Source organism: Orbicella faveolata, unplaced genomic scaffold, assembly GCF_042242905.1.
Source record: "Orbicella faveolata isolate gen_17 unplaced genomic scaffold, um_ofav_v1 contig_2, whole genome shotgun sequence".
Lineage (NCBI taxonomy): Eukaryota > Metazoa > Cnidaria > Anthozoa > Scleractinia > Merulinidae > Orbicella > Orbicella faveolata.
In genome coordinates, this window is record NW_028301547.1 from 14,104,399 (window position 1) to 14,127,500 (window position 23,102).

Genomic DNA, 23,102 nt, shown 5'->3' on the forward strand with positions numbered 1-23,102 from the left:
GTTGAAAGGCTATCCTTCGGATAAATCACTGTCCAGTTAAAAACTGTAAACAAATCAAACTATGCTATCCACTGGAAGATGACATATCCGTTGGAAAGCGTTCTTTGTTGTTTCATCTTAAGAACACTAGAGTAACTAAGACCTAACGAAGTTATCATGTGCAAGCGAAAACAGTAAAAGTGAAAACTTTAATGTACACTTTATCATTTTATTTGGAAAATGACATTTACATTAACAAAAATATTTTAAACCTCATGTTCTTTCAATCCTGACAAACAAGTATAAAATTACCCTCTGACGCCCTTACGTTTCTGCTATTCTAACAACAAACTGAATTTACATCTTATAACAATGTACGTCGCCATGATCAACCAGCGACAGATAGGGCACTCATCCTCTTTAGAGAAAGAAGCAATGGATGTTTCTTTCAAGTCAAAATCGTCCTTACATGATTGTAGTTAGTTCCAAGATTGCCACGACCCATGCGAAGCTCTCAAAATTTATTTCTAAATCGCTTAATTTAGAATAAACCAATGGAGCGTCGTCACGTGCCGAGATAGAATTGGGTGTTAAAACTCTGGTCACGTGATTGGCCATTACTATCGCCATGGATTTCAAATCAGTTTTGCAGCATTCACAATGGAACTGAAGTCTAGCTGGAAATTGAAACAGTGCATGACTAAAATAACTGGATTAGAGACTTAGACATTTTCCGGATGTGTATTTGACCTCACGGCATGTGCTCCTTTTCGCGGAGCAGCCGCTGGCCAAATCGACTCAGCCGTGGCTGAATTGTCGTAAGGGTCAGGCCGAGCAGGCACCACTAGCCTGGCTGCAGCTGCTGTTAGTGACGTCAGAAGGGTTCGAGGCTGTGGCTTTCGATTGTTTACAGCCCTCCCAATACGCGCCTGCTTTGTCGGCAGATAACCATAGCTCCGCATAGGAGCATGCGCAAGACGCGTGAAGCTTGCCTGGCGTTGAGGAATAGCGTTTCTATAGTACACCTGTCCAGGTAGACTTGCGGGGTTGGGTGGAGACATAACTATACGCCTTAATGCAGGCATTCGAGCCCGGGAGACTACAAAGTTTGGACGCTGGTATGGGAAATGGGGCTGAATTGCAGCTCTGACCTGGCCAGGCAAACTAGCAGGGGGTGGGTTTGGATAACGATAGTATGGTTGTATTGCAGGTGCCCTGCCGGGGATGAGAGCTCTTGTTTGTTGATGAAACTGATCCCGTTGTGTCTTGAGCTGGCCGTACGCTTTCTCCTGTAAAGGTTCTGAGGACTTGCCTTTGGCAACAAGGGCTCCGTGTGCAGCTGTAAAGTAACTCCTATGTTGATTAGGGCCCATTACTGTCATTGAAGTGTAGAATGGTCCTCCTCGGATGTTAGATCTCTGTGGCGATCCTGCGAGCAAGACACAAAGAGGCACTTGGTTAATTTTTATTAAAATATTTCAAGCAATGGAAAATATTTCTACCCTAGTCTTTAAGTCAGTCTTTAACTTAGCTCTGTTAAATGCCAACGTAGATTTCGGATTTTAATAGTTGTGACCTTTACCTTTTTATCGTTTAAAGAAACATTTTTGATATGTTTGTAAAGGGCTTGAAGACATAATTTTTTTACAAGGCTTCTAAGCCCTGTATTTGAAAATGAGAATGCTGTTTATTTGTTTGCAAGCCACGTCTGGAGTGGTAGATATTCCACAGAGGCAACGCCAACCTTATGTAGCTTTATGTTAAACTCTAAAATACTTTCCTATCGAAGATGAACTTCAAAGAAGGTTGACAACCAGTTGCTTTTTGTTTGTTTCGTTTTGTTTTGTTTGTTTTGTTTGTTTTGCTTTGTTTTGTTTTTTGTTTGTTTGTTTGTTTGTTTTTTTTTTTTGCAGTACATGGAACCACTTTGAGTTATTACGAACAATGCTGTCCGAATGATCAATAAACCCTTTCATTGTTTTGACCCCAACAATTGACATACCAGCCAATAGATGATGGTCAGTTACTAGAGCGGGCTGTGGTCTTAATGTCTGACCTGTGGCGACTCGACTTCGAACTGGAATAGCTGGTGGTCGCCTACGTGACGCAGTATAACCATATGGCGGTACCAGCTGTCCAGCGAGTAAGTAAGCGTTCGTTGCTTTCTGGTTTTGCATGAAGCGAGTGTAAGGAGAAGTGTTCGTTGAATCTGGTTTGGAAAACGAAAATAGGAGAACTGTTTTGTTTTACTGCACGTGTAATACATGTAATCTGTTCCTATCCAGAGGATCAGATGAGTTACTTTGTGGGTCACTACGCACGAGGGATTTACCGTCCCTCCCCTAGATGGGATAGTACGTCGTCTATCGCTGATTAACCCCATCAGGTTTCTCAACTAGTCCCATGTACCTATTTATAATTAATCTTAGGTAGGGAAAGGTGCTGTGGGACAAAAACACAAGAAAACAACAAAGGAACCCCGGCCAGGCCTGGTCACACTCGAGTTAGTCGATTGCGAATCCTTGTCTGCCATTTAGAATTTTCTTTTAAAAAACCGCTGACCTAACAGCCCGGCAGCAGGATTGCACCCATGATCTGACCCCGGGGGGGGGGGGGGGGAGGGTGGATCTGGTTCCTTTTTCACAGGAAATTCATAAATTGTCTACTAAAACATTTTGAAATATGGAAGCAAGGCTAATTTAAGCACTAAAAGCTGCTCCGATTTCTCACAATTGATAGAAAACTAGAAATTGCTCAGAATTCAAAAAGTTGCTCGAACCGAAAAACGTTGATTGAAATACAAGAAGTTGCCAAAAAATTGCCGGCCAACTTGTTGAAAGGCCTAGGCCTGGGACCTAGCACTGGTCAGTGCCGCAAATGGCACTTATTGGCTACTTAAGAACTGAACCCCAATGATTTTGCATTTTAATCCGTTGTAAGATCTACTTACATGCTAAACTTTGGGGCCTTGCATTAGCCACATAAACTACTGTTCCCTGTGGTGATGTTACAACACCTCTCTGTCCTCCTTGTTGATTGGTTGTAACATAGTGGCTAACCGCTTGTGTATTTTGAGGATTTAAGCCTGGAGACAAAGCAGTTGAACCTTGCTGACTATTACCAGTCAATCCTGCTTTATTCGTATTTGATGATGTTTGGTTTTCCTTTATCAAAGCTTCCTTTGTTTCTTCTGGCTTCTGTTGCGCGTGGTCGCTAGAACTTGTAGTCTCCTGCTGTTTGGAACTGGCAGCTCCAGAAAACTGTTTTCCAGTAGAGCTATAATGTTTTTCAGTATCCAAAGCAACCGGTTCTTGGCCTGAGCTCTCTCCGCTTCCGCTTCCGCTTTCTTGTATAGCAGAATCCAGGAAATTGAACAGTTTCTTTACTCCGTCTTTTCTTTTATGAGGAAGCGCGTGGTTTTTGTTCTCTGGGATGTTCGACTTCTTAGTATGCAGTTCAGTGGTATCCCCGTCTGGGAGTGCATGGATTTGTTCATAGAGCCACTGAGGTGAAGGGACAGCTGAAACTAAACAGGTACATGTAAACGAGCCATTGATGAAATACTTAAAAACTAAAAATCTTGATTGCTTTCAGTTTAGCGCACTCCAATAGGCCACGTTCTGTAAATCAGTATTCTAACATGGCTCTGAGGCTTTCAGGAAAAAATTGAAAATTTTCCTTTGTACCAAAATTCCTAAAAGAAAGCTTGCTTTCAAAGAGACCACCACCATATATAGAAGTTTGTCTTGAAAACCTCGGAGCCATGTCACGTGGCGTCTTGGCTGCACTGAACGTATATTTCAGTTATTTTTTTTATTCGCCTTTTTTGTTGGTGAACAGTGAAGGATGTTTATGAAAAACTGTTGATTATTAACGATATCTTAAATCATTTCAAGTTGTGTTTCAAGGGAATTGTATATTATAACCGACAACAGATAAATGTCCCAAAGTAAGCGGATGAAAAATACGAAAATTGATCCATTGATAAGAGATATGAAAAACTTACCAAAACTTAACGTCAAACCAAACAACAAGAAGGACAAAATCAAAAGATGCATGATACAATTGGTGTGGCGGACTTTTTTGCTCAGGGTTGGACTTCTAAGGAAAAATAAAGCAACGTAAGAATGAGATTTCATCAGACCTTCTGGTTCATATAACTGTGATTTGCGGTAAACCTAACATGACTAATGCTTGATTAACATTTATGTTAGTGCAGATCAAGCATGGAGGTCATAAGACATTGAAACAGTGCAATTCTCCCAACTAATTCCAAAAGAAATGTATGGAGACCACAAATTTGAATAGTAAGTGGACGTTCGAGCTTAAGGAAGAAGTTATTCTACCAAATATTAATGTAAGTTCAAAATCTAAGGCCTTTCCGGTAAAGTAGTGTCCCGATCAGTTTTTAACGTGTGTAATTTCTGGTTTGTACGGGTGAAATGGTTCCTTTGTCGCTCGTCAAAGTTTGGCTGAAATTTTGAGGATTTGTTATCCCGAGCTGAGTAACAAGGAATTTTGTTGATAATATGCACTGTTGGTCTGGTGACGAATCTGCATTTTATTCGACACTGTTTTGACATAGCCATGATAATAATTTTCCTGAGAAGACATGTAAACAGTTGTGTCCACCCGTCCCAAATAGAGATTGATCTACGGTTCGCTTTCAGGGTGTAGAATCATTAATTACTGGCCAATTCAATTTGTCACTCAAGAATACAAAATGTAGGTTCTCGATGGCATTGTAAAGTTTTCTTCACACAAGAAGAACCGCGCCATTTGAACTGACTTTTACAATTTTGTACATAGATAGGTGCCGGCACGTAATATTAAAACAATACCTGAAAAAACCAATTAACTTCCAAATAGACTAAAGAAAGAAACACCTGTGATTCAAAAACAGATTTAAAATGAAGATTCCGATATCATGTTTAACTTTCCTACCTTTTAAATCCTTGGAAAAATGGAATAATTGCGGAAGCCTTAGCGATGACTGCAGATTGGATGTTATGGCTGCTGTGAACGAGTCGATAAAAATAACCACGAGTATTTCCTGGAGCTAATCAGAACACCTAAAACAACAAATGACAACATGGCAGCTCTCAGCATCACCTGGTGGTTTGTTTGTGTGCCAAATAAGCAAACCTGTCCGTTTTACCTGCCACACACTAATTGCTTCAACACATCACATGGCCCACCCGTCTAGTTTCAATTCCGGGCGACGTTGGGGAGGAACAGTTGTCATCGATGCACCTGCACAAAAACAGCGTTTATTTGCATAGTAACCTTTATATATTCTAAACAAATCAATAGTGAAGAGCGGGCGTAACGTTAACGTCTTCAAGTCCAGTTAAAACGGAGATAGAGCGGTTTTTACATAGGTGTCGAAAGTGATACGCTTTCCCTGTAGTTTTGCGTTACTTCGCTGAATGATTGGCTTAAAAAATCGTGCCACTTTGTCATCCAATCACAAGGAGAGCTAAAACTAATAATCGCGACTAGCTCGCACGCGTTTTCCCGCGCTGCGAATCAGTTTTGATTGGTTCATTAGATTGTCTGCGTCCTGTGGGATTTGCCAGAGTGTTGACTTTTATTTTGGTTTCACGACACTCAATCAAAACTCGGTCTAATGCATGGGCATCAATGTTATCTGGAAATGTTGCACAGGTGAAAATTGAATTTTATATTCCATTCTCTCATGCTATGAATCAGTAGAAATACCCAGAATTCGCAATTGATCGTTAACGCCAAAATTTTCCGGATGTATTAGCAGTAAAGCAATATTTTCGCGAATTTCCAATATTTGGCGTTAAGAAAATCTAGCGCTGACTACAGAATTGAAACTCTGACACAGTTACTGTACCAGCTAGAGTAGAGCAAAGACAAGTACAAAAACACCTAATCACTGCGGTCGATCCTTGCTGCGAAACCAAGAGAATCTGTGGCAGACTTTATGCCAGTAGACATGTGATATGAGCTTCAGGCTGACAGTCTCATGTATGCGAGCACATTACCGAAATTGACCCTAGTGTTTCTCTTCTTAGTCTAGGCACGTATCAATACTTTTGGTCAGTGGCGTTGCTAAGCAACATGACTTATCCTGAGGCTGCAGACATACGCTATACTAAACATAGGAGTTTACAGGAGGTTATTGGATGACAAATAAAAAGACGAAGAAGAATTCGCAAAACGATCATGGTCTCGTGGTTCCTTAGAATTATGGATGGAAATTCTTCACGTAATAAAGTACAGAAACCTCTTTCGTGATTGATACGTATGCCGTCGGTTTATGTTAAAATTTCGTTCATTACATGGCAGTCTTTCATTTTAATAAAGGAATATTTAAGTTAAGTCCTAAATAGTGATTGAATTTTTTAATTTTCTCTTAGTTAAAGAGTTTTGTATTTTATGGAAAACGGACAAGCAAGGAATATAGCAGAAGCACGCCCCTTTAAACGGTTCAAAATATGATATTGATTCCTGGAATAAAGATAGATTGCATACAGGTTCTGGTTACAAATCCAGTGAGAAACATTTTCTCTTTTTCATTCTGCGAATGATGCACCTGTTTTAGATGGTATGTTTTTACAGGTACATGAAAAATCCATTTCAATAATCTTTTCTGCGTTACATCAACAAAACGCAGTCAGGTAATTTGTGTGTACGTAGTTTCAATCGGTAAAAGAGATCTCAAAAAGAAAATCTCTCCTAATTTAAAATAAATTGATCGGATAAAACCTATAATAGGTCATGAAACATAACAAGTAGGTGGATTATTATTACAGCACAACTCATATTTACATGCTATAGACGAGGTTACTGACAAACGACACTTACCCCAATACTGAACCTATTATCTTTGGCACCTACCACAATTAAATTGAGCTCCCAAGATTGAACCTAATCCACCTCCGGCACAGCTCCCATCTTCATCCAGTTTATACAGCTAGCAGTTGTTTTCAGCCATAGAGGTAGCAGTTTTCCAGTTAGAACCTCCTTCATAACTGGTTTGCTTTGCATTACCCAAACTAACCATTTTTTCTAGGAATAGAGATCTTATCGGTACGTGAATTCTAACTTTTTACCGCAAACGCTTGATCATCATTTAGCATTTCTCACTTCTTTGGTTCTTAACAGAAACACACAATATGCTCATATTACACCACATTTTTTCCCGTCGAGTCCTTCAGAAAGCTAACAGAACAGAGAATGTTAAATATAGTGGAAAGTTAAGTGCCGGCGTTGTTTGTTTGTCAGTTTTCGAGTGAACAATTGAATGTTTGTTAGTTGCAGTCAAGTCACTGCAGCTAAAAGCTGGGCCTATTTGACAAACTGGTCAGTCTTGCCTGTCTTGCATGTTCATCTATTAATAAACAACTTAAATAGTCATTGTTTTGGGTTTTTATGATTGGTCGAATGATTAACGTACACAAGAAGAAGAAAAGTATACTAGGCACTTGAACCGGAAAGACGACTGAATTAGCACCGCCCTAAAGGCTGAGGGCGCGATTTTACTTCAAAAAGAAAATTTCGTAAATAATTAAACAGAGAAATGAAATTGTATACATATTAATACCTATTAACCGTAGAATACGAATGCAGAGACTCGGACAGGAATAACAGAAATCTGGCGGTTGGAAACTTAATAGCATCTTAGTGTAAGGCTGATAAAACCAACTGATTGACGATGGAGGAAGTAATTGTTCAGAGGTTTTATTGATTGTAGATTTATTTTTCCCATTTTATTTTAACGCAATCGAAGAGCGACTTTGCCCTGCTGTGCAGGTGAGAAATACGTGTTTGACTAAGCGATTAGCTAAAAAATTTGAAATTCATCCAAGTACGCGTGTGACTTTTTAAAACGGCTGAACTGTTCGAGAAAACGCCACAACATTGTACGCTCCTGCAAATTAATGTTGTGAGCTTTGAACTCAATTTAGGATGGGGAACCTTTTTACTATGAGAAAACTGGAGTTTGAAGCACAGCCGAAGAACCAGCGACCCATTATAGGTAATGTGAAATTTGTTAATTTCTTGCGTTAACGTATAACTGGAAATGAAGATAGAAACCTTGTGAGTACATTTCACTGAAACATTGTATAGAATAACTAGACAAAATCCAATAAAGGAGCCAAAAATATCTATTACTTGAAAGCGACTTCTAAATTAAGGCTTTTTCTGTAATTGCCGAGATGAATTATTATCAAAATATACCAAATAATATATCACTGCCTTAGCTACACGAAGCTCAAAGCCTGTGACTTCAAAACCGAGAAATAACTCAGGGGAAGATATTTCAGAACTTCACTCTTCAGGAATTTTCTCGGGCAATGCTACCACAGGATGGTTTGAGCGAAAAGAACGTAATTTACATACGAAGAATCGTATTTCACTGGCAATTGACCAGGAGTTTGGCAGACTTTCAACAATTTGCCAAATTAGCTTTACACAAGTAAATTTTAATTTGATACTGTTATTTGTTTTTCTCCTTCAGGAATTCTCTCTCAGGACAGCTCTGAAAAGTTCGCCAAATATGGAAAGTCATACATAGCGTCGTCTTACGTCAAATACATTGAGAGCGCTGGTGCTCGTGTTGTTCCAATACGGTATCTTTACGAACGCCAACATTCTGCTAATATCGGACTTACGATTACTGAAACTCGAATCTCGATTTCATTACCTTCCTTATAATTTATTTCAAGTAAAAGCCTAGTGTTAAGACAAAATACCCACCATAAGCTTTTGTTCTCAGGAAAACGTGAATCTGGCCCTGGGACTATACAATCAAATCTGGCTCTCTAAAGCAGCGCACAAAACCTATTCGTTTTGTTTTCTCTTCACGTGTGCATACGTGTGCAGTGGCCTCGTGTATAATCAGTGACGGATCCAGACCTTGAGCTAAAGTTGGTGGTGGGGGGCAGTTGTTTTTTGCTTGCCCTGCTGGCTTTTCTTCCGTATGCGATTTTTTGTTAACCAAAATAAGGGGCGAGGGCCGGGCTCCCCAGGCCCCACCCCTAGATTATTTTTTTAATTCTTATTTTGTAATTATTCTTTATTGTTTATTTGCACACGACCCCACAAGCTGCAAGCTTAATTACTTATCGTGTTTAAATTAAGGTTACCCACCTACCTGCCAGATCTGCCACTGATAATTGTCTTTTTGATTGTCTCTTTAACCTTAGGGGCTTATCTTCTTAGTTAATATTTTTCAGGGGCCCATTTTCCGAGAGAAAGCCCAACTCAGATAATTTAACTTTAGTTGGGGTTAACGAACATTGTGTATGATTTTATTATCTGGATTTTTTTGAAAAAATAATAAATTGAAAGCCGGTTAAGGCCCTTGACACTTTGAAGAATTGACTTATCAAAAGAAGAATTGGAATCACTCTTCAACAGCATCAATGGGTAAGTCACCATGTCCAGTTGTTGTGTCTAATGAAATTGAGACTACTGTATTGATAGACACTGTTGATAAACTACTGCTATCTCTGTTCTGACAGGGTGTTGTTTCCAGGAGGAGGCGCTAGTCTGTCCGACTCAGGCTACCTCAGGACTGCGAAAATGATTTATGACCTGGCAATACAGGTAGGACTTTCCGTTAAAGGGAGGCGCGGTGGCCTCATGGTTAGTGCGCTCGCCTCCGGATCAAGCGGTCCGGGTTCGAGCCCTGGCCGGGGACATTGTGTTGTGTTCTTGGGCAAGACACTTTACTCTCACAGTGCCTCTCTCCACCCAGGTGTATAAATGGGTACCGGCGAACTTAATGCTGGGGGTAACCCTGCGATGGACTAGCATCCCATCCAGGGGGGAGTAGAAATACTCCTAGTGGCTTCATGCCACAGAAACCGGGATATGCTCCGGCCTGACGGGCCACTTGGCTCGTATGCAGACTTTACCTTACCTTACCTGTCCGTTAAACACCTATCATAAGTACTCTTTAATAAATCAGTTCCAATCCTTATGACCTGGGGAACTTGGTAACCTGGGGTTTTATGAACTCCGCATGAAGCCATCAGATGTATTGCTACTAATCCCTTGATGGATGTTAATACATTGTATGCTGCCCCCTCCACAAGCAAGGAATTCACGTGGCACCCACGTTGACAACAAAGTGTCTCATCCATGAACACATCTTAGTGGCCTCATTATAAGTTGTTAATAAAATCACAAAAGTTTATTTCCTTAGAAGACTGTTCTAATTTCTTGTGCATTTAATTAAAATTTTATTTCTTGCTTTTGTAAGGCTAATGACAAGAAAGATATTTTTCCCATGTGGGGAACTTGCCTCGGTTTCGAGCTACTCAATGTACTTGCCAGTGGCCTTAAAACTGAGGAACTTTTGGTGTCGTGCGACGCAGAAAATTACTCCATACCACTGGAATTTACAGGAGGTAAAACAGTAACTATAACGACTAGAGTAACCACAATCATGAATTCTCTATAATCAACGAACTAGGACAACCATATGGGACACAAATTACTAACTGCTGAGACGTATAACATTAAAATATCTTACATATAATATCCTGGTGGGTTTAACTCTCGAGTCCAACTTGATTTTTGAAATAATGAGAGATTTTAAACAAAATATGACAAAAACTTTTTCAATAAAATTCAACAAAACAATATCGTACAGTTAGTAATTGATAGTGAAAAATTAAAAAAGAAAAAATAAAATAGTTAATAATAATATCTAATTCTGCAACTAACCTGGAAGTGAAATCAATCAAACAACCAGGAACTAGGAACTAGGTTTGAGTCGCGCGTGGTTCTTTTTAAAGAAAGAAAACCGAAAACCGAAAATATAATTCTAAAACAATTTAAAGGACCCCTATCTAAGGATCACAGGGGAATCAAACTGGCTGTTTCATTTACAGGTTGTTTTGGGTGCTTTGGGAATCGTATGTTTGGTTTTGCACCGGAAGAAGTTTTGAAAACTCTCAAACAACAAGCAGTTGCTTTTAATATGCACAAAAAATGCGTGCCCATCGAGGTAAGTTCTCACTAATGTATTGCATGGTATGCAATACTCCAGCCTTGTCAAAAAGTGTTTTGACAATACAGCTAACCACGGTCTCACCCAGAATCGTTATGACAGCTACATTGTTTCGTTGCGATTAAGAGCTCAGACAATCACTTACTTTTATAGCATTGGGAATTTGAAGGCCTTTTCAAATGTCATCAGAAGCCAAAGACGTTCCTGGGTAGGATGTGGTCTCATACAGGGAAGCGCGAAAATCAAACAGTTTTGGTCTGCAAGGGTTTCAAGAAGAGTGCCGCACATCCCCACACAAATTTTCAGGACGTAGTCTCTCCCCCTCCCCCCACAAAAAATGCGAGCGTCCCCCCAGCCCGAAGGTGGCAGGATTAAATGAATTCCATTATTTTTCTATGACTGGCTCTAACTGTGATCAACAGAAATTCTGGGCAACAAGCAGCCTTGCAGGATTCTTCGATGTCCTCTCAACTAACAAGGATAAGAATGGACTACGGTTTATCTCTACCATTGAAGGTACACCACCTAATCAGTCTGTTGGTGGAATTAGTTATTTCCATTGAAATGCATCAGCTAAACTATTGTTTCTTTATACAAAATTTGAAGACGTAATCCGAAACGAAAAAACTATCAAACTGGACCAGATAGACAAAGCACCGTCCACTTACCGGTATTTTAAAGTCACTTGTCCAACCCAGGTCTTACTTGAAATTCTTACAGGTCAGCTTCGAGTTGCTGAGCACCTGATGTATAAAAAGACAACCATTCCCTTTCATTCTGAACATTTTGGTGTGCTTTTTTTTTTGACTGGAAGAGGGACCAAGGGACTTTGCTGTGGTAGTTTTTAAGTGGAAAGTAACTGGAAAAGGGGGCAAGTAATGACACACAGTTTAATCCAGATTGGTTTAATCCAAGTTTGTCTTTGATTCTTCAACAGGCCAGTACCCAGCTATTGTGACCGAACAAGCTTGGTCAGTAAAGGCCTTATTATCTAGAACAAGAAAACCCTTTTCCTACGGGACAGAGACTAATCATGTTCATAGCCAATCACAGTGCGCGATTTGGTTCATCTTCCCCAGCCATGAGCTTGTCTTACAATAAAGACGATTATATCGTCACCTTTTTTATCATTTACAACATACTACAGGTAAAAAGTATCCAATTTACGGGACACAGTGGCACCCAGAAAAATTCCAGTTTGAATGGGAACCGAAGGAAGCTATTAGCCATTCAACAGACGCCATTGTCGTTGGACAATACATGGCAAACTTTTTTGTAAAGCAAGGTACGCTGGATTAATTTTCAACTTTTACGCGTTAATAAAACAATCTTCGATCACTAATAAACTTGCAGAACTTGAAGTTCCGGTTCAAACAGCTCACATCTTCATCTGTTATGAGTGTTCATGGGTTGTGTCTAGAAAAAGATAAAACAGCCAACAAAAAAAGACATCACTCATCCAGCTAATCGAACAAGAAGCAAACAAGTAGCAAGAAGTTGGCAGCAAGCACTCAAATTTAATGGCGATGTCTAATGACGACCGGCTTTTTTAGATTTTACCGTGACTTGCCGAAACGAATTCACTCTCTGAACTGGTCAGGTCAACCACGCTCGGCACATGGCCGGTTTGTTTGCTTGTCTGTTTAATTGTAGGTCAGAGTCTGATCTGCAAGCAAGCCAAGTGGCCCATACAACCGGAGTTTATCGCGGTTGCTATAGTACTAAGGCCTCAGAGTATTTCTACTGTCCTATGGATGGGATGCTAGTCTATCGCAGAGTTATACCCTAGCATTAAATTCACCGGTACTGTAAGAGTCAAGTGTCCAGCCATGATGACCCGGCCCGGCCAGGCTCAAACCCTCTTGTTTGTTTATAACAGGCCCGTTATGATTGGTTCTTTTACGGAACCCGTTTTCTCTTTTTGGGGCTGGAATGTTGCTCTTGCTGGTTAAGCCAAGCTCTTCTTTTAGTTCTGTTTCCTTTTACGATTACTTGTCATATGTGGTTACTACTGCACATAAATTTTGGGTGCTTACATTTATAAGTTCTAATTAAGAACCCTTTTGTACTCGGTTAAGGGAAACTTGCTTATAGATTGAATATGGTTGTATGTCTTTCTTCCTAATGCTAAAACACTGTGACTCATAGCTACGTTCCTTTTTTCTTTACACAGCTCGGCAGAGCACGCACCACTTTCCAAGTGAGGAAGAAGAGGAAAAGGCACTTATTTATCAGTACAACCCACTGGATACTTCAAAGGAATCCACATTCGAACAGTGCTACTTCTTTTAGCTTCAACCAAACAGTGCTTTCTTCTGGGTATTTGCCTCAAATGTAAGGGGGTATTTTCTAAGAAATTCACGTAAAAATCATCAATACATTTTCTCTCTATAAAATAAACTTTTTTGTAACCATGATTACAAATAAAGGTTGAATTGCCGGCCAACAAAGTCGAGCGACAAATTAAACGTTTGATGGCAATGGTGTACACAACGCTTTTCCCGGTTTAAATAAATCAAAAATACGAGTTGCCAGAATTTAAGTGAGAAGATCGTCAGGAAAGGAAACTGAGGTGATGAAATGTGTTCTGCATATGCTCGCGACTAGTAAAAGGAATTTTTCAGCTGGCGAACATCGGGCTCTGTCAGGCTACTAGCAGAACAAAAAGAAATCAAGTTCCAATTAAGATTCAATCACTGTCAACTGCGAATTAAAATTCTGTCCCTAAATCAGTCTGTAAGGTTCTTACTGAAAGTGTTGTCTTTGTAGAATACACGCACGTAGAAGCATAATTCTGTTTCTAGATCTGTTATCAATAACGGTATTTTAAAGAGTGGGAAACAAAAATAAAACTCGAAACTACTTCTCTCGGCTTGCGAATCGTTTTCGATTTACACTAAACCTCTTGAAGCGACAACCCTTCTAACCTCTGAACGGGTGGCTGCACAACCACAAAGAAAATTCACTCCCCCCCCCCCCCCCCCCTCTCTCTCTCTCTCGCAAGAAAACCGCCAGTTATTAATGAAATGGCTTTTACACAGGTTGGGTTAATCCAGAATAAGCTCTGTTGTACTTTTTTTTCATTTTAAAACCAGGCGGAGCACCATAACTATAGGAACAAGTGGAGCACCATAACTAGATCTAACTATAGGAACGGAACTACATGCATGTATAGAAATAGAAAACCATGTAACCCTCTTTTCATGGTCAACATGGCCAGTGGCATGGATCGCAGGCGGCGACGTCGCGCAACATGGCGGCCATACTCCGGCTTTTACCTGGTCATGCAGCCTTGGTTTACAGCATACATCTTTGATATTGGATATACGTGTTATGATCAATTGACACATCAAAACAAGGTACATTCGAACCTCCAGTTGCGACCACCTCTCGTACGCAACCGTGACCACTTTTAGAGTTAAAAGTTTGGAATTTTCTATTGTTTTCAACACCTCTCGCAAGCGACCATTTGAAAGATAAGAACTTGGATAATGTGTTGTAACATTATCGCATTCCTGGACAGCGAAGCACTGGTTTTTTTTTTCAAAATTGACTTTTCACATAAATAAAACGTTTAAAACATGGTGTACATCTCTGCAGTTACCTTATGCTAGTGTTATGAGGCAAAATGTTGACCAAATATGATCTAAGCCCTCGTAAGCGACCAGGCTTGACATTTTGGCTGGTCGCTCACGGGAGGTTCGACTGCGTTTATTACTCGGGCTTAATGTGAGTCTTAAAATGCTAGCGTTTTGGTCGCCAAAAGGGGGGGTCATGGTCCCAGGCCTTCCATGCGTAGACCATGGAAACTGGGGACGAGAAACGCGACATAGCTCGCTCTTCGTGACAGAATGCGGTATTTTGTGAAGAAAACTACTAGTATGTGCAATGCAATTTGAGCCTAGTCACAGGACTGTTGTTTTCGCGAAGTTTATCATGATTCGTTTTGGCTCTCTCGAAAGGGATTGTTCGCTCTCCAAAGAAGATATGACTCTTGAAAAGGGTTTAAGATCGCAACACGGCAAAGATGTTCAGCTTCACAATTTACTCGGATCGCCGCGACCAGTAAACGAACTTCGTACAATTTCTGCTAGCGTGTACAAAGTAATCGCCATAAGTTGTAAAAAGACCTCGAAAATTCTTTGCAAACAACTTCTCCATCAATGCGTAGACAGCTGTGCTTCATTCTTGAACCAAAATGGTTTAAACTCACAACTTGCGATAGGATGAATACGGTAGTAAATATCTAAGCGGAACTCTTGTGCTAAAATATCCTGATTCTCTAGTTTGCTTTTATTGTGTCCAATACGCGTTTTCGTAAAGTACGATTTGATACTGTGGTACGAAGCCCGAGTAAACGCTCCTAGAGCGTCTAGTTTTTTTTAACATTTTCGAGAAGAAAACTTAGCAGTGCCCATGTGCCGTTAGGTTTGTTAGGCAGCAGACAAACTCATCCCTACCAGAGGTCAAATAAAGGCCAGCCTAGCCAACTTTCCTGGGAGAAATGTTTATATTAAATACATAAAAACAACGCTATAAGTAAATCCACAGAAAATTACAAAAGAAAAGCTGTACTTTACTGTATTTTAATAGTCTTGAATTTATTGAATGCCCCCCAAAAAGGACTACAACTAACAACAAATCAGGAAATCTACAAAAGATAGTTTCAAAATATTTCAAATTCTCCCGTCACTATATAGTAAAAATCGCTGAGTATATGTACAGCTAAGTCTACTTAAATAATTAATTATTTAGCAACTTTCATGGACCGGTTTTTCCTTTCAAAGAAAACCTTTTACTTTTTCTTAATAGCATCATAACTATGGATGCGTGTTATAGATGCTCCTCGTGATATTTTATACAAGTCAAATTTAAATAACGCATGCTTTCTCCTGTGAAAAAGGGTAATATATACAATAGAAAATTCGAAAGCAAAAGCACGACAATAATTGTCTTATCGTGACATTATAAAAGTATTTAACTACAACGCTACACGTTCAGATAATCGACAAAATATCGGTCTTCCGAGATGGGTAATAACTGGCCCAGATTGAGGGGGGGGGCGGAGGGGGGGTAGGGGGAAACGAGGAGGATGGGTGATAAGTTGCTCGAGACGATAACCCGTCCTATTTCATGGGTTATTTACAGGTTAACGCACTCAGCGAGTGAATTATTGGGATTTACCTGCACGACTTCACTAACAATGAACGAGAAATTTCAATACCGCACTCGGCAAAGCCTCGTGCGGTATTGAAAATTTCGAGTTCATTGTTAGTGAACGAGAACAGGTAAATCCCGATAATTCACGAGCAATGTTTGCACTAACATTTTTATTATTCAAATTGAATACACTGCACAAAGAAACACTGTATTGAAACCACTATATTTGAGTCAGTCGAAGCCATGGTGTAATGACAGTGGTGTGTTGAATTTAAACCACGGCTATTACACCACGATAATGACGCCAAGGCGGTTGTCTCGTCTCAACCCAGTATCACGTGATACAAATCAGCCAATCAGAAAATGGGAATTCGTACAGTGTATGAAAGTTGAATAATAAAAGGGATATAACCCGTCCAATGGGGACAATAACCTCGTTCAGGATGGGTGATAACTCATCAGAGCTGGGCAATAATTTGTACAAGATGGGAGAAACTCTCTCCAGTGAGAAAACTGTCAATGAGTTAGCTTACGCTATTACAATCTGGTACGAGTTCTATCAAACTGCCAACAAAGACGAAACCACGATTAGTAAAATTCCATCAAAATAATCTACTTTACAATGTTGAATTATAAAACACGGTCCCGTTAACTTGTCAAAACTTCAGTTACGAATGTTACACAAAACTGTCTATAACAAATATTACTAATTGCCTCTATTATAAAATACTTTCTCATTAAATTATTTGGTAAATTATTAAGGCATGTTATATTTAAAACCACGTTTGGCTCTTTACTAAGTTCTTTTAAACTTAAAATTTTCGGCAAGGAAAGTGTCGTATGTAAGCCATCTAAAAATGTACTGTACTTTAACTATTCCTTTTTAAGTTTGTTATCCTTTTAAATATATAATTTGCCCTACTTCACTAAAAACCGGTTGTTTTTGTTATACACGGATCTCCGCTGACCCTCATCAGCGGCTGCAGTAGCAACTTCAATATGAGCCTTTGAAGGCTCACCATTACTGAGCGAGCGACTCATCTTGGTTCCAACTTCCCGCGAACAATCCAAGTCCCTCTGAGCTTTCTGTAAAGCAAACAGTATCAGAGATTATTATATGACTGTGTCTCACAAGGACTGGGAACTACCGAATTCACGAATTTGATTGGCTGAAATCGATATTGAAAGCGGTCCAGAATTTCCCATCTAGACCGGCATCTAGACCGCTTACATTTTGCGGTGAAAAAGTTTCAAACTAAAATGCAAAAATATTGACTATTTTCTTCTAACAATATTTATTTATGCAAGTGCTAAACTGAGCCTGATGAGGAAAAAAGTATAGAGGACGAGCAAACTTTGGCCGAATTAAGTTCGGTTCATCGCCGTTCGCAAGCAAAATGTCAGCTAGTACAACCCAGTTACATTAACCGAAATAAATTTTTCTTGTGAAGGTGAATTAATCAACATGACACGAGCGTGGGACAAAGAAAAATTCTGAGTCCCCGACAGGAATCGAACCCATGACCTCCCGAACACCGGGCGGGCGCTCTATCCACTGAGCTACGAGAACTCATGGAGAGCAAGGACATTTAACTGAGTTCATTTATGACAGGTGTCCTGCATACTGCTAGGATCAACACTATCGAAGTCATCGTGAGTAGTGATAAGTTAATAAAGATGGTGAATTTTAAGCTCGGTAATGAAATGTGAAGGTGAATTAATCAACATGACACGGGCGTGGGACAAAAGAAAAATTCTGAGTCCCCGACAGGAATCGAACCCATGACCTCCCGAACACCGGGCGGGCGCTCTATCCACTGAGCTACGAGAACTCATGGAGAGTTAGTCAAATGACCTTGCTCTCCATGAGTTCTCGTAGCTCAGTGGACGGAGCGCCCGCCCGGTGTTCCGGAGGTCATGGGTTCGATTCCTGTCGGGGACTCAGAATTTTTCTTTGTCCCACGCTCGTGTCATGTTGATTAATTCACCTTCACATTTCATTACCAAGCTTAAAATTCACCATCTTTATTGACTTAAATTTTTCTTGTTTGCCGTATAATAAACATCTTATTAACCGAACTTAGTCGGTCTGTATGGGAGAATCTTGACCACGGTCGTGTGTACAGACCTCACTGCGTTCAGTCTGTACTCACGACCTCGGTCAAGATTCTCCCATACAGACCTCCTGCTCGGTCAATAAGAGCTAAATAATAATATTAGTAGTAAAAATAACTTTTTTGTTATTTGCAAGTTACACTGAAGATTGATTGCATCAAAAAGTATTCAACCAGCAACATTACTCCTATCAGTTGGGATTTGCAACTTTGTTATACTTATTTGAAGTATAAGTGTTTTTCTTGCTTGATGTGCGTGCCTGCAAACTACAATCTATAACAAGTTGTCGTTAAAATCTTGTTTAACCTTATCTCCCTTCTTCTCTTTCATATTACTGCACCTCTCAATAACACTTTGCTTAACGGTTTCGTGTTCCGCTGTCGTCACATGATCATGTTGACAGACTTCTCAGGAAACAGAAGTTTACTATAACAGGTCACGCCTGTGGGTTGCGACAAGTTGATTTCGAACTATATTGTTCGTTTTCTTTTCTCAAGGTTCGTAGGTTATCGTCCAAATTTGGAACTTCAGAGTTAGCGTGTTATTTAAAGGTGCAGTGGTGTTGTTTAGAAAAAAGCACTGAACAAAGAGTGCGAGCTCTTTCTAAGCCATTTAAACATCATGCTCAGCATGACGATAGAGCTGATATATATTTTCATACCTTGAAGTTAGCTATGAAGTCAATGAAGGTTTTGAAGAACTCCGAAGGTTCAACCACCCGTGGGTTTTCGCCAAACAGAGTGCACACCTGCGCATAAACCTCTTCCATTTTACGGTAACGTTCAGTGATGCGTTGGACTTTCTTGAAAGCAGCGTTATAGAACGTCTGAAGCACGTCAAGGATCAACATATAACGCAATACTTATTTACCTTCGCCTAACGAAAATACTTGCATACCTCTGAGTGGCAAGCGTCAAAAAAGGTGGTTACTCAGGAACATTCAACTGGACACATCAAATGATGTGCCAAATTAGGCTCGCTGTAATTTAACCAAATACACGAAGCACCGATCATGTCAGCGTACTGGATTCACGTAACCGTTATGGAGCTTTGAAATCGTGCTCAAAAGTATTCCCCCTTAAGAAAAATACAGTACCCTGAATTGGCTCACAGAACTAAATGACTTCGTAACTAATTGTTTAAGGGAAGTAACAAAAGGATACAAAAATGATGAAGTTATCTGGCTGTTTGTCTCTCTCAGACTTTGTCAAGTCCAGGCCTTTCCGTAAACCCTGCACATCAGCTGCCAATGTCTGCATGGAAACTAATACAGAATACACAATAACTGTTACTGGTCACTGAAAACACATATTCTAGTGGATAGAGGGAGTTTAGAGAGTTTAGCGCCATGGAGTCAGATAATTCACGGATGGTACAACTTGTAAATTTAGCCCAAATTTTTCAAGTTCGCGTTTTGTTTTCTGTCTCGGTTTCCTACAGCGATGGCTAATTATGCGTATTCCTTTTTTATTCATTGACGCATTCTTGGTGTATTTCTACCTTAGCAAAATATTTATTTCAGTTTTCGCGTTATCCGAAATTTTGTACATTACCAGTCTGTTACTCATAGTTATGCTTCATATACTTCGTTTCCAGCGTCTTGCTTCTCCCCACTCCACTCTCTGTCTAGTGGGCGGGGAGAAGAGACACCCTGGGAACGAGGTTGATACGTCGTTAAGTTAAGTTTCGAACGATCATTGTTTGCAACCAAAAACATCCTAAACTGCTAGGCAGTGTACAAACATTTCTAAGGGCAGCCGTTGAAGTTTCAGTCAAATGACGAATGAAAGTGAAGGTTAAAATTATATCGAAGAAAGTAAGTAAAAAAATAAGTAACTTAATTCAAGTGTCAGGCTAAAATAGCAGTAATAAAACCACTAAATGGGGACACGAACATAAAAGATTAAAATAATAACATCCAATATTATGTTTAATCAAAGATATTTACAATAAACTGAGAGACAATATGTCGACTGATGGAATGTTCACCTGTAGTTGCTCCGTCAAGATACAGTTCCTCAGAGAAGTCCTGAAGATCCGGAAACTTTTTCTGCACAACTTCCACGATATAACCAAGGAATGTTGTTTTTCTGTCCGTTGTCCGAGTGTCCTCCAACTGAAAATTAAAAAATTGTGCGTTCTAAGCTGCGGTTCTCAGATGAAACGAAAGGACAGATGTAGAACATTTTACTCTGCTTGATTCCTTTTGTAATTCAGAATAAGATGTTATTCTTTGTCCCATCGCGGAATGTTACTTTTTCGTTTGTGCTAATTTTCTTCATTTCGTCCTATTTCCCCCCAATTTAAGTCAAGAAAATGATAAATGAAGTTTCTTTCTTACTTTCGCCCACACTTCGCTTAGGATCGAAAGGGTTTTAAGAATTAGAGTTGGTAAGGCTTAAATGAAGTAACAACTGTCTTCCAAGAAATCTACACATACTATTTGTGCAATCAGAGAGTATTACGTCACGTCGATACATGATGTTGCTTAGTAACAACCTGGGGCTCAGTCAATTCAACTGTTCCCAAGACTGGCTTCAAAACCAGTTTAAACTCAAGTATTGTCTCACCTTGCCTAAAGATTCCAATTTGAAGCCGTGGGCAAGTCCTCTTCTGCTGCTATTCATGTAGTTCCCATATATGAGTATAATCTAAATGTATCGGAGAGCAGTGTTAGAAACGCTGCCACCTAAAAATGGTATTACATATGACTTGCGTGTAAGGTAAAGCCAGTTAAAACCATCTGTTTCATTTTGCAACAAGAAACAATGCGCCTTTACAGGGCGTGGACTTAAAAGTATTACCTTAAATAATTTTCTTAATTTCCCACTGTTGACAATGGAAGTAGCCGCTCTCAAAACAGCATCCACTTGCTGAGAAGGAATCAACAAAATAAAATCATGAGCCCAGGATGAGTTTTATTCCACAAGCATAATGCACGCCGAGCAAGGAATAAATAAATACCATACAACGAAATGGAATGGAATGCAGCGAAATGCAATGCATTGCATTACATTGCATTGTGATACAACCCAACACAACACAGACCTTTATTTATTTGTCATTCTACTAGCTGGCTACAGGGGGCCTAAGTATTGTGCATACCTAAGACTTAATGCATACTCATATAAAATGACAGTTCAGTGCGGAGTAGTATTGTTGCGGTGTTAGTAGTTGCTGCGTGAATTCTAATACCCGCTAGTCTCCAGACCGTTGTGTTTCATCCTGGACAAGCGCAAATACTTCTGAAAGGAAGGCACTTATCTAATGATAATCAAACAACAACACGAAAGGAAAACACTTACTGGTACAACAGTTCTCATAAGTTCATCAAAAACACCAATAAACGCCATGACACTGAGTTTTGCCTCGTACCGCTCCACTTTAGCAATCTATGAAGAGAAAAACAGCGTGCTCAACAAAAGCTGGGTTTACTACAGAGCAACTTTCGTCCCACAGGCTGTGTAGACGAGATGGGAGTTCGCGACACTTTCATTCACTACCTTCTTACCTCAAACAGAAACTGTTCAGCTTCAGCCAGCTTGGAATACTGATCAGCGTGTTGCGCCAGTCCTGCCAACTGAAGTCAAACAGCAAACAGAGCATAAGACAAGAAAAAATCTAAACAACACGAGTCCTCACTCACTGCTGGCCCAGTTACGAACGTTCTTTCTATATCCTTTAAGGGCATTTCTAATCATTTTCCACCAATGCCAGTAGTGATTGTTTTAAAATCAGACCTCCACTGTGCTTGCTGTAACTATGACGCACTATCGCGAACGTTATTCTCAATAGTGTCCCCAAAATTTCTTACTAGCAATTAATTAATTCAAAATTAAGTTAGTACAGTAATGTTATGACAATTCTACAATTCTAATAATCCACTAACCGACTACAGAATCCACTAGCACGGCTATCGGACATGACGCCCATGCGCATCCAATCACATTATTTCTGCGTTTACCTAATATTCGGTTAGTGGGTTATGCTAACTATGCATATGCTCTGCTTTTACGAACATACTGATAAGAAACTCTGCACCCCATATAAGTGGTGTTGGGTTATGCCTTTGTATTTCTTCAAAGTATGTTTACTCAATAAGCAATAAACGTGTAAAAAGATGATCTTTAATCTACACGCAAAACTCTAAATCATTGTCACCTCCTCCTTGGTAGGTACAAACTTGAGCAGTAACTCGGCGTGTTCGGGCGGCAGTTCCACCAAGTCACACTGGTCTATCAGTAATCCGATAGTTTCTGTAGAGTGCTGTATACGTCGGCGCGCGATAACTGACAAGTGAATACCTCAATGTTAGACGTGTTGTTGATGGAACAATAAAACATTAATAAGCATGTAATGACTGGCCCCAAGGGAAACAGTGAGTTTTGTTTCCCCGAGACCTTCAATGTTCCACGAGGCGAAGCCGAGGGGAACATTGAGGTTATTGAGGTATAACATTGAGGTTATACCTCCCGACTCAAAAATGGAAAAAAAAACTGCGATAAAATGATTTGCTTGACGCCTGCGGTGGCTGTGCTTGCAGCACGAGCGGCAGTCAAACCGAGCTGTCCTACCGAAACGACACGATAACAGTCTTTTTCTTCGCAGCTAACAAAAATAAAGACAATACTCAAGTTGCTCTGCCTTCCCCTAATACTTGAGAATTCTGGGTTTGATTTGGCGAGGAACAGCATATTTTAATTTGTTGTCAATGACACAACTATTTTCCTACCTGGCGAGTGGCGACAGCGATCGAAGAGCGAGTTGCCGAACGCGGGCAACCCTTTTTTGGCGCCAACTTAAAAGCTTAAAGACTCAAAATGTTCAAAATTTCCCCTTTGTTAATCTGATA

The 23,102-nt window shown here is 40.0% G+C and overlaps 3 protein-coding genes across 5 annotated transcripts in view; 1 reads left to right on the top strand and 2 right to left on the bottom strand.

The window, feature by feature from the left end:
* Positions 1–187: 187 nt before the first annotated feature.
* LOC110048190 (uncharacterized) lies at positions 188–5,099 on the bottom strand. The gene is made up of 5 exons (XM_020753976.2): positions 4,924–5,099; positions 3,986–4,080; positions 2,930–3,505; positions 1,982–2,188; positions 188–1,408 (listed from the first exon to the last, which is right to left on the bottom strand). The coding sequence occupies exons 2-5, from the start codon at positions 4,035–4,037 to the stop codon at positions 702–704; spliced, it is 1,542 nt and encodes a 513-aa protein (XP_020609635.2). The 5' UTR covers positions 4,038–4,080; positions 4,924–5,099; the 3' UTR covers positions 188–701.
* A 2,277-nt stretch (positions 5,100–7,376) lies between these two features.
* LOC110047778 (gamma-glutamyl hydrolase-like) lies at positions 7,377–13,847 on the top strand. The gene is made up of 10 exons (XM_089289719.1): positions 7,377–7,764; positions 7,920–7,990; positions 8,474–8,585; positions 9,334–9,384; positions 9,480–9,564; positions 10,223–10,370; positions 10,857–10,972; positions 11,398–11,491; positions 12,123–12,260; positions 13,149–13,847. Exons 2-10 carry the CDS (start codon positions 7,921–7,923, stop codon positions 13,265–13,267), a joined length of 933 nt encoding a protein of 310 aa, XP_089145845.1. The 5' UTR covers positions 7,377–7,764; position 7,920; the 3' UTR covers positions 13,268–13,847.
* Positions 13,848–15,545: 1,698 nt separating this feature from the next.
* LOC110047927 (formin-like protein 3) overlaps positions 15,546–23,102 on the bottom strand; it is a 34,694-nt gene continuing 27,137 nt past the window's right edge. For all 3 annotated transcript variants that reach the window (XM_020753699.2, XM_020753705.2, XM_020753691.2), the window contains 9 exons: positions 22,412–22,539; positions 21,762–21,830; positions 21,556–21,642; positions 21,055–21,123; positions 20,821–20,901; positions 20,240–20,366; positions 19,414–19,514; positions 18,912–19,076; positions 15,546–17,221 (listed from right to left, as the gene is read on the bottom strand). In XM_020753699.2, coding sequence (XP_020609358.1) covers positions 17,054–17,221; positions 18,912–19,076; positions 19,414–19,514; positions 20,240–20,366; positions 20,821–20,901; positions 21,055–21,123; positions 21,556–21,642; positions 21,762–21,830; positions 22,412–22,539 — 995 coding nt within the window. In that variant the 3' untranslated portion in view covers positions 15,546–17,053. The remainder of the gene's footprint in view (positions 17,222–18,911; positions 19,077–19,413; positions 19,515–20,239; positions 20,367–20,820; positions 20,902–21,054; positions 21,124–21,555; positions 21,643–21,761; positions 21,831–22,411; positions 22,540–23,102) is intronic.

What these genes read in the sequence shown, in the direction of transcription:
- LOC110047778 (XM_089289719.1), top strand. Translation starts at nt 7,921, where the DNA reads ATGGGGAACCTTTTTACTATGAGAAAACTGGAGTTTGAAGCACAGCCG. An exon ending in GCTCGTGTTGTTCCAATACG is followed by an intron (nt 8,586 to 9,333) that starts GTATCTTTACGA and finishes GACACTTTGAAG; the next exon opens with AATTGACTTATCAAAAGAAG. An exon ending in AAAAATGCGTGCCCATCGAG is followed by an intron (nt 10,973 to 11,397) that starts GTAAGTTCTCAC and finishes TGTGATCAACAG; the next exon opens with AAATTCTGGGCAACAAGCAG.
- LOC110048190 (XM_020753976.2), bottom strand. Translation starts at nt 4,037, where the DNA reads ATGCATCTTTTGATTTTGTCCTTCTTGTTGTTTGGTTTGACGTTAAGT. An exon ending in TGGTTTGACGTTAAGTTTTG is followed by an intron (nt 3,506 to 3,985) that starts GTAAGTTTTTCA and finishes GTACCTGTTTAG; the next exon opens with TTTCAGCTGTCCCTTCACCT. An exon ending in AAGGCCCCAAAGTTTAGCAT is followed by an intron (nt 2,189 to 2,929) that starts GTAAGTAGATCT and finishes TTTCCAAACCAG; the next exon opens with ATTCAACGAACACTTCTCCT.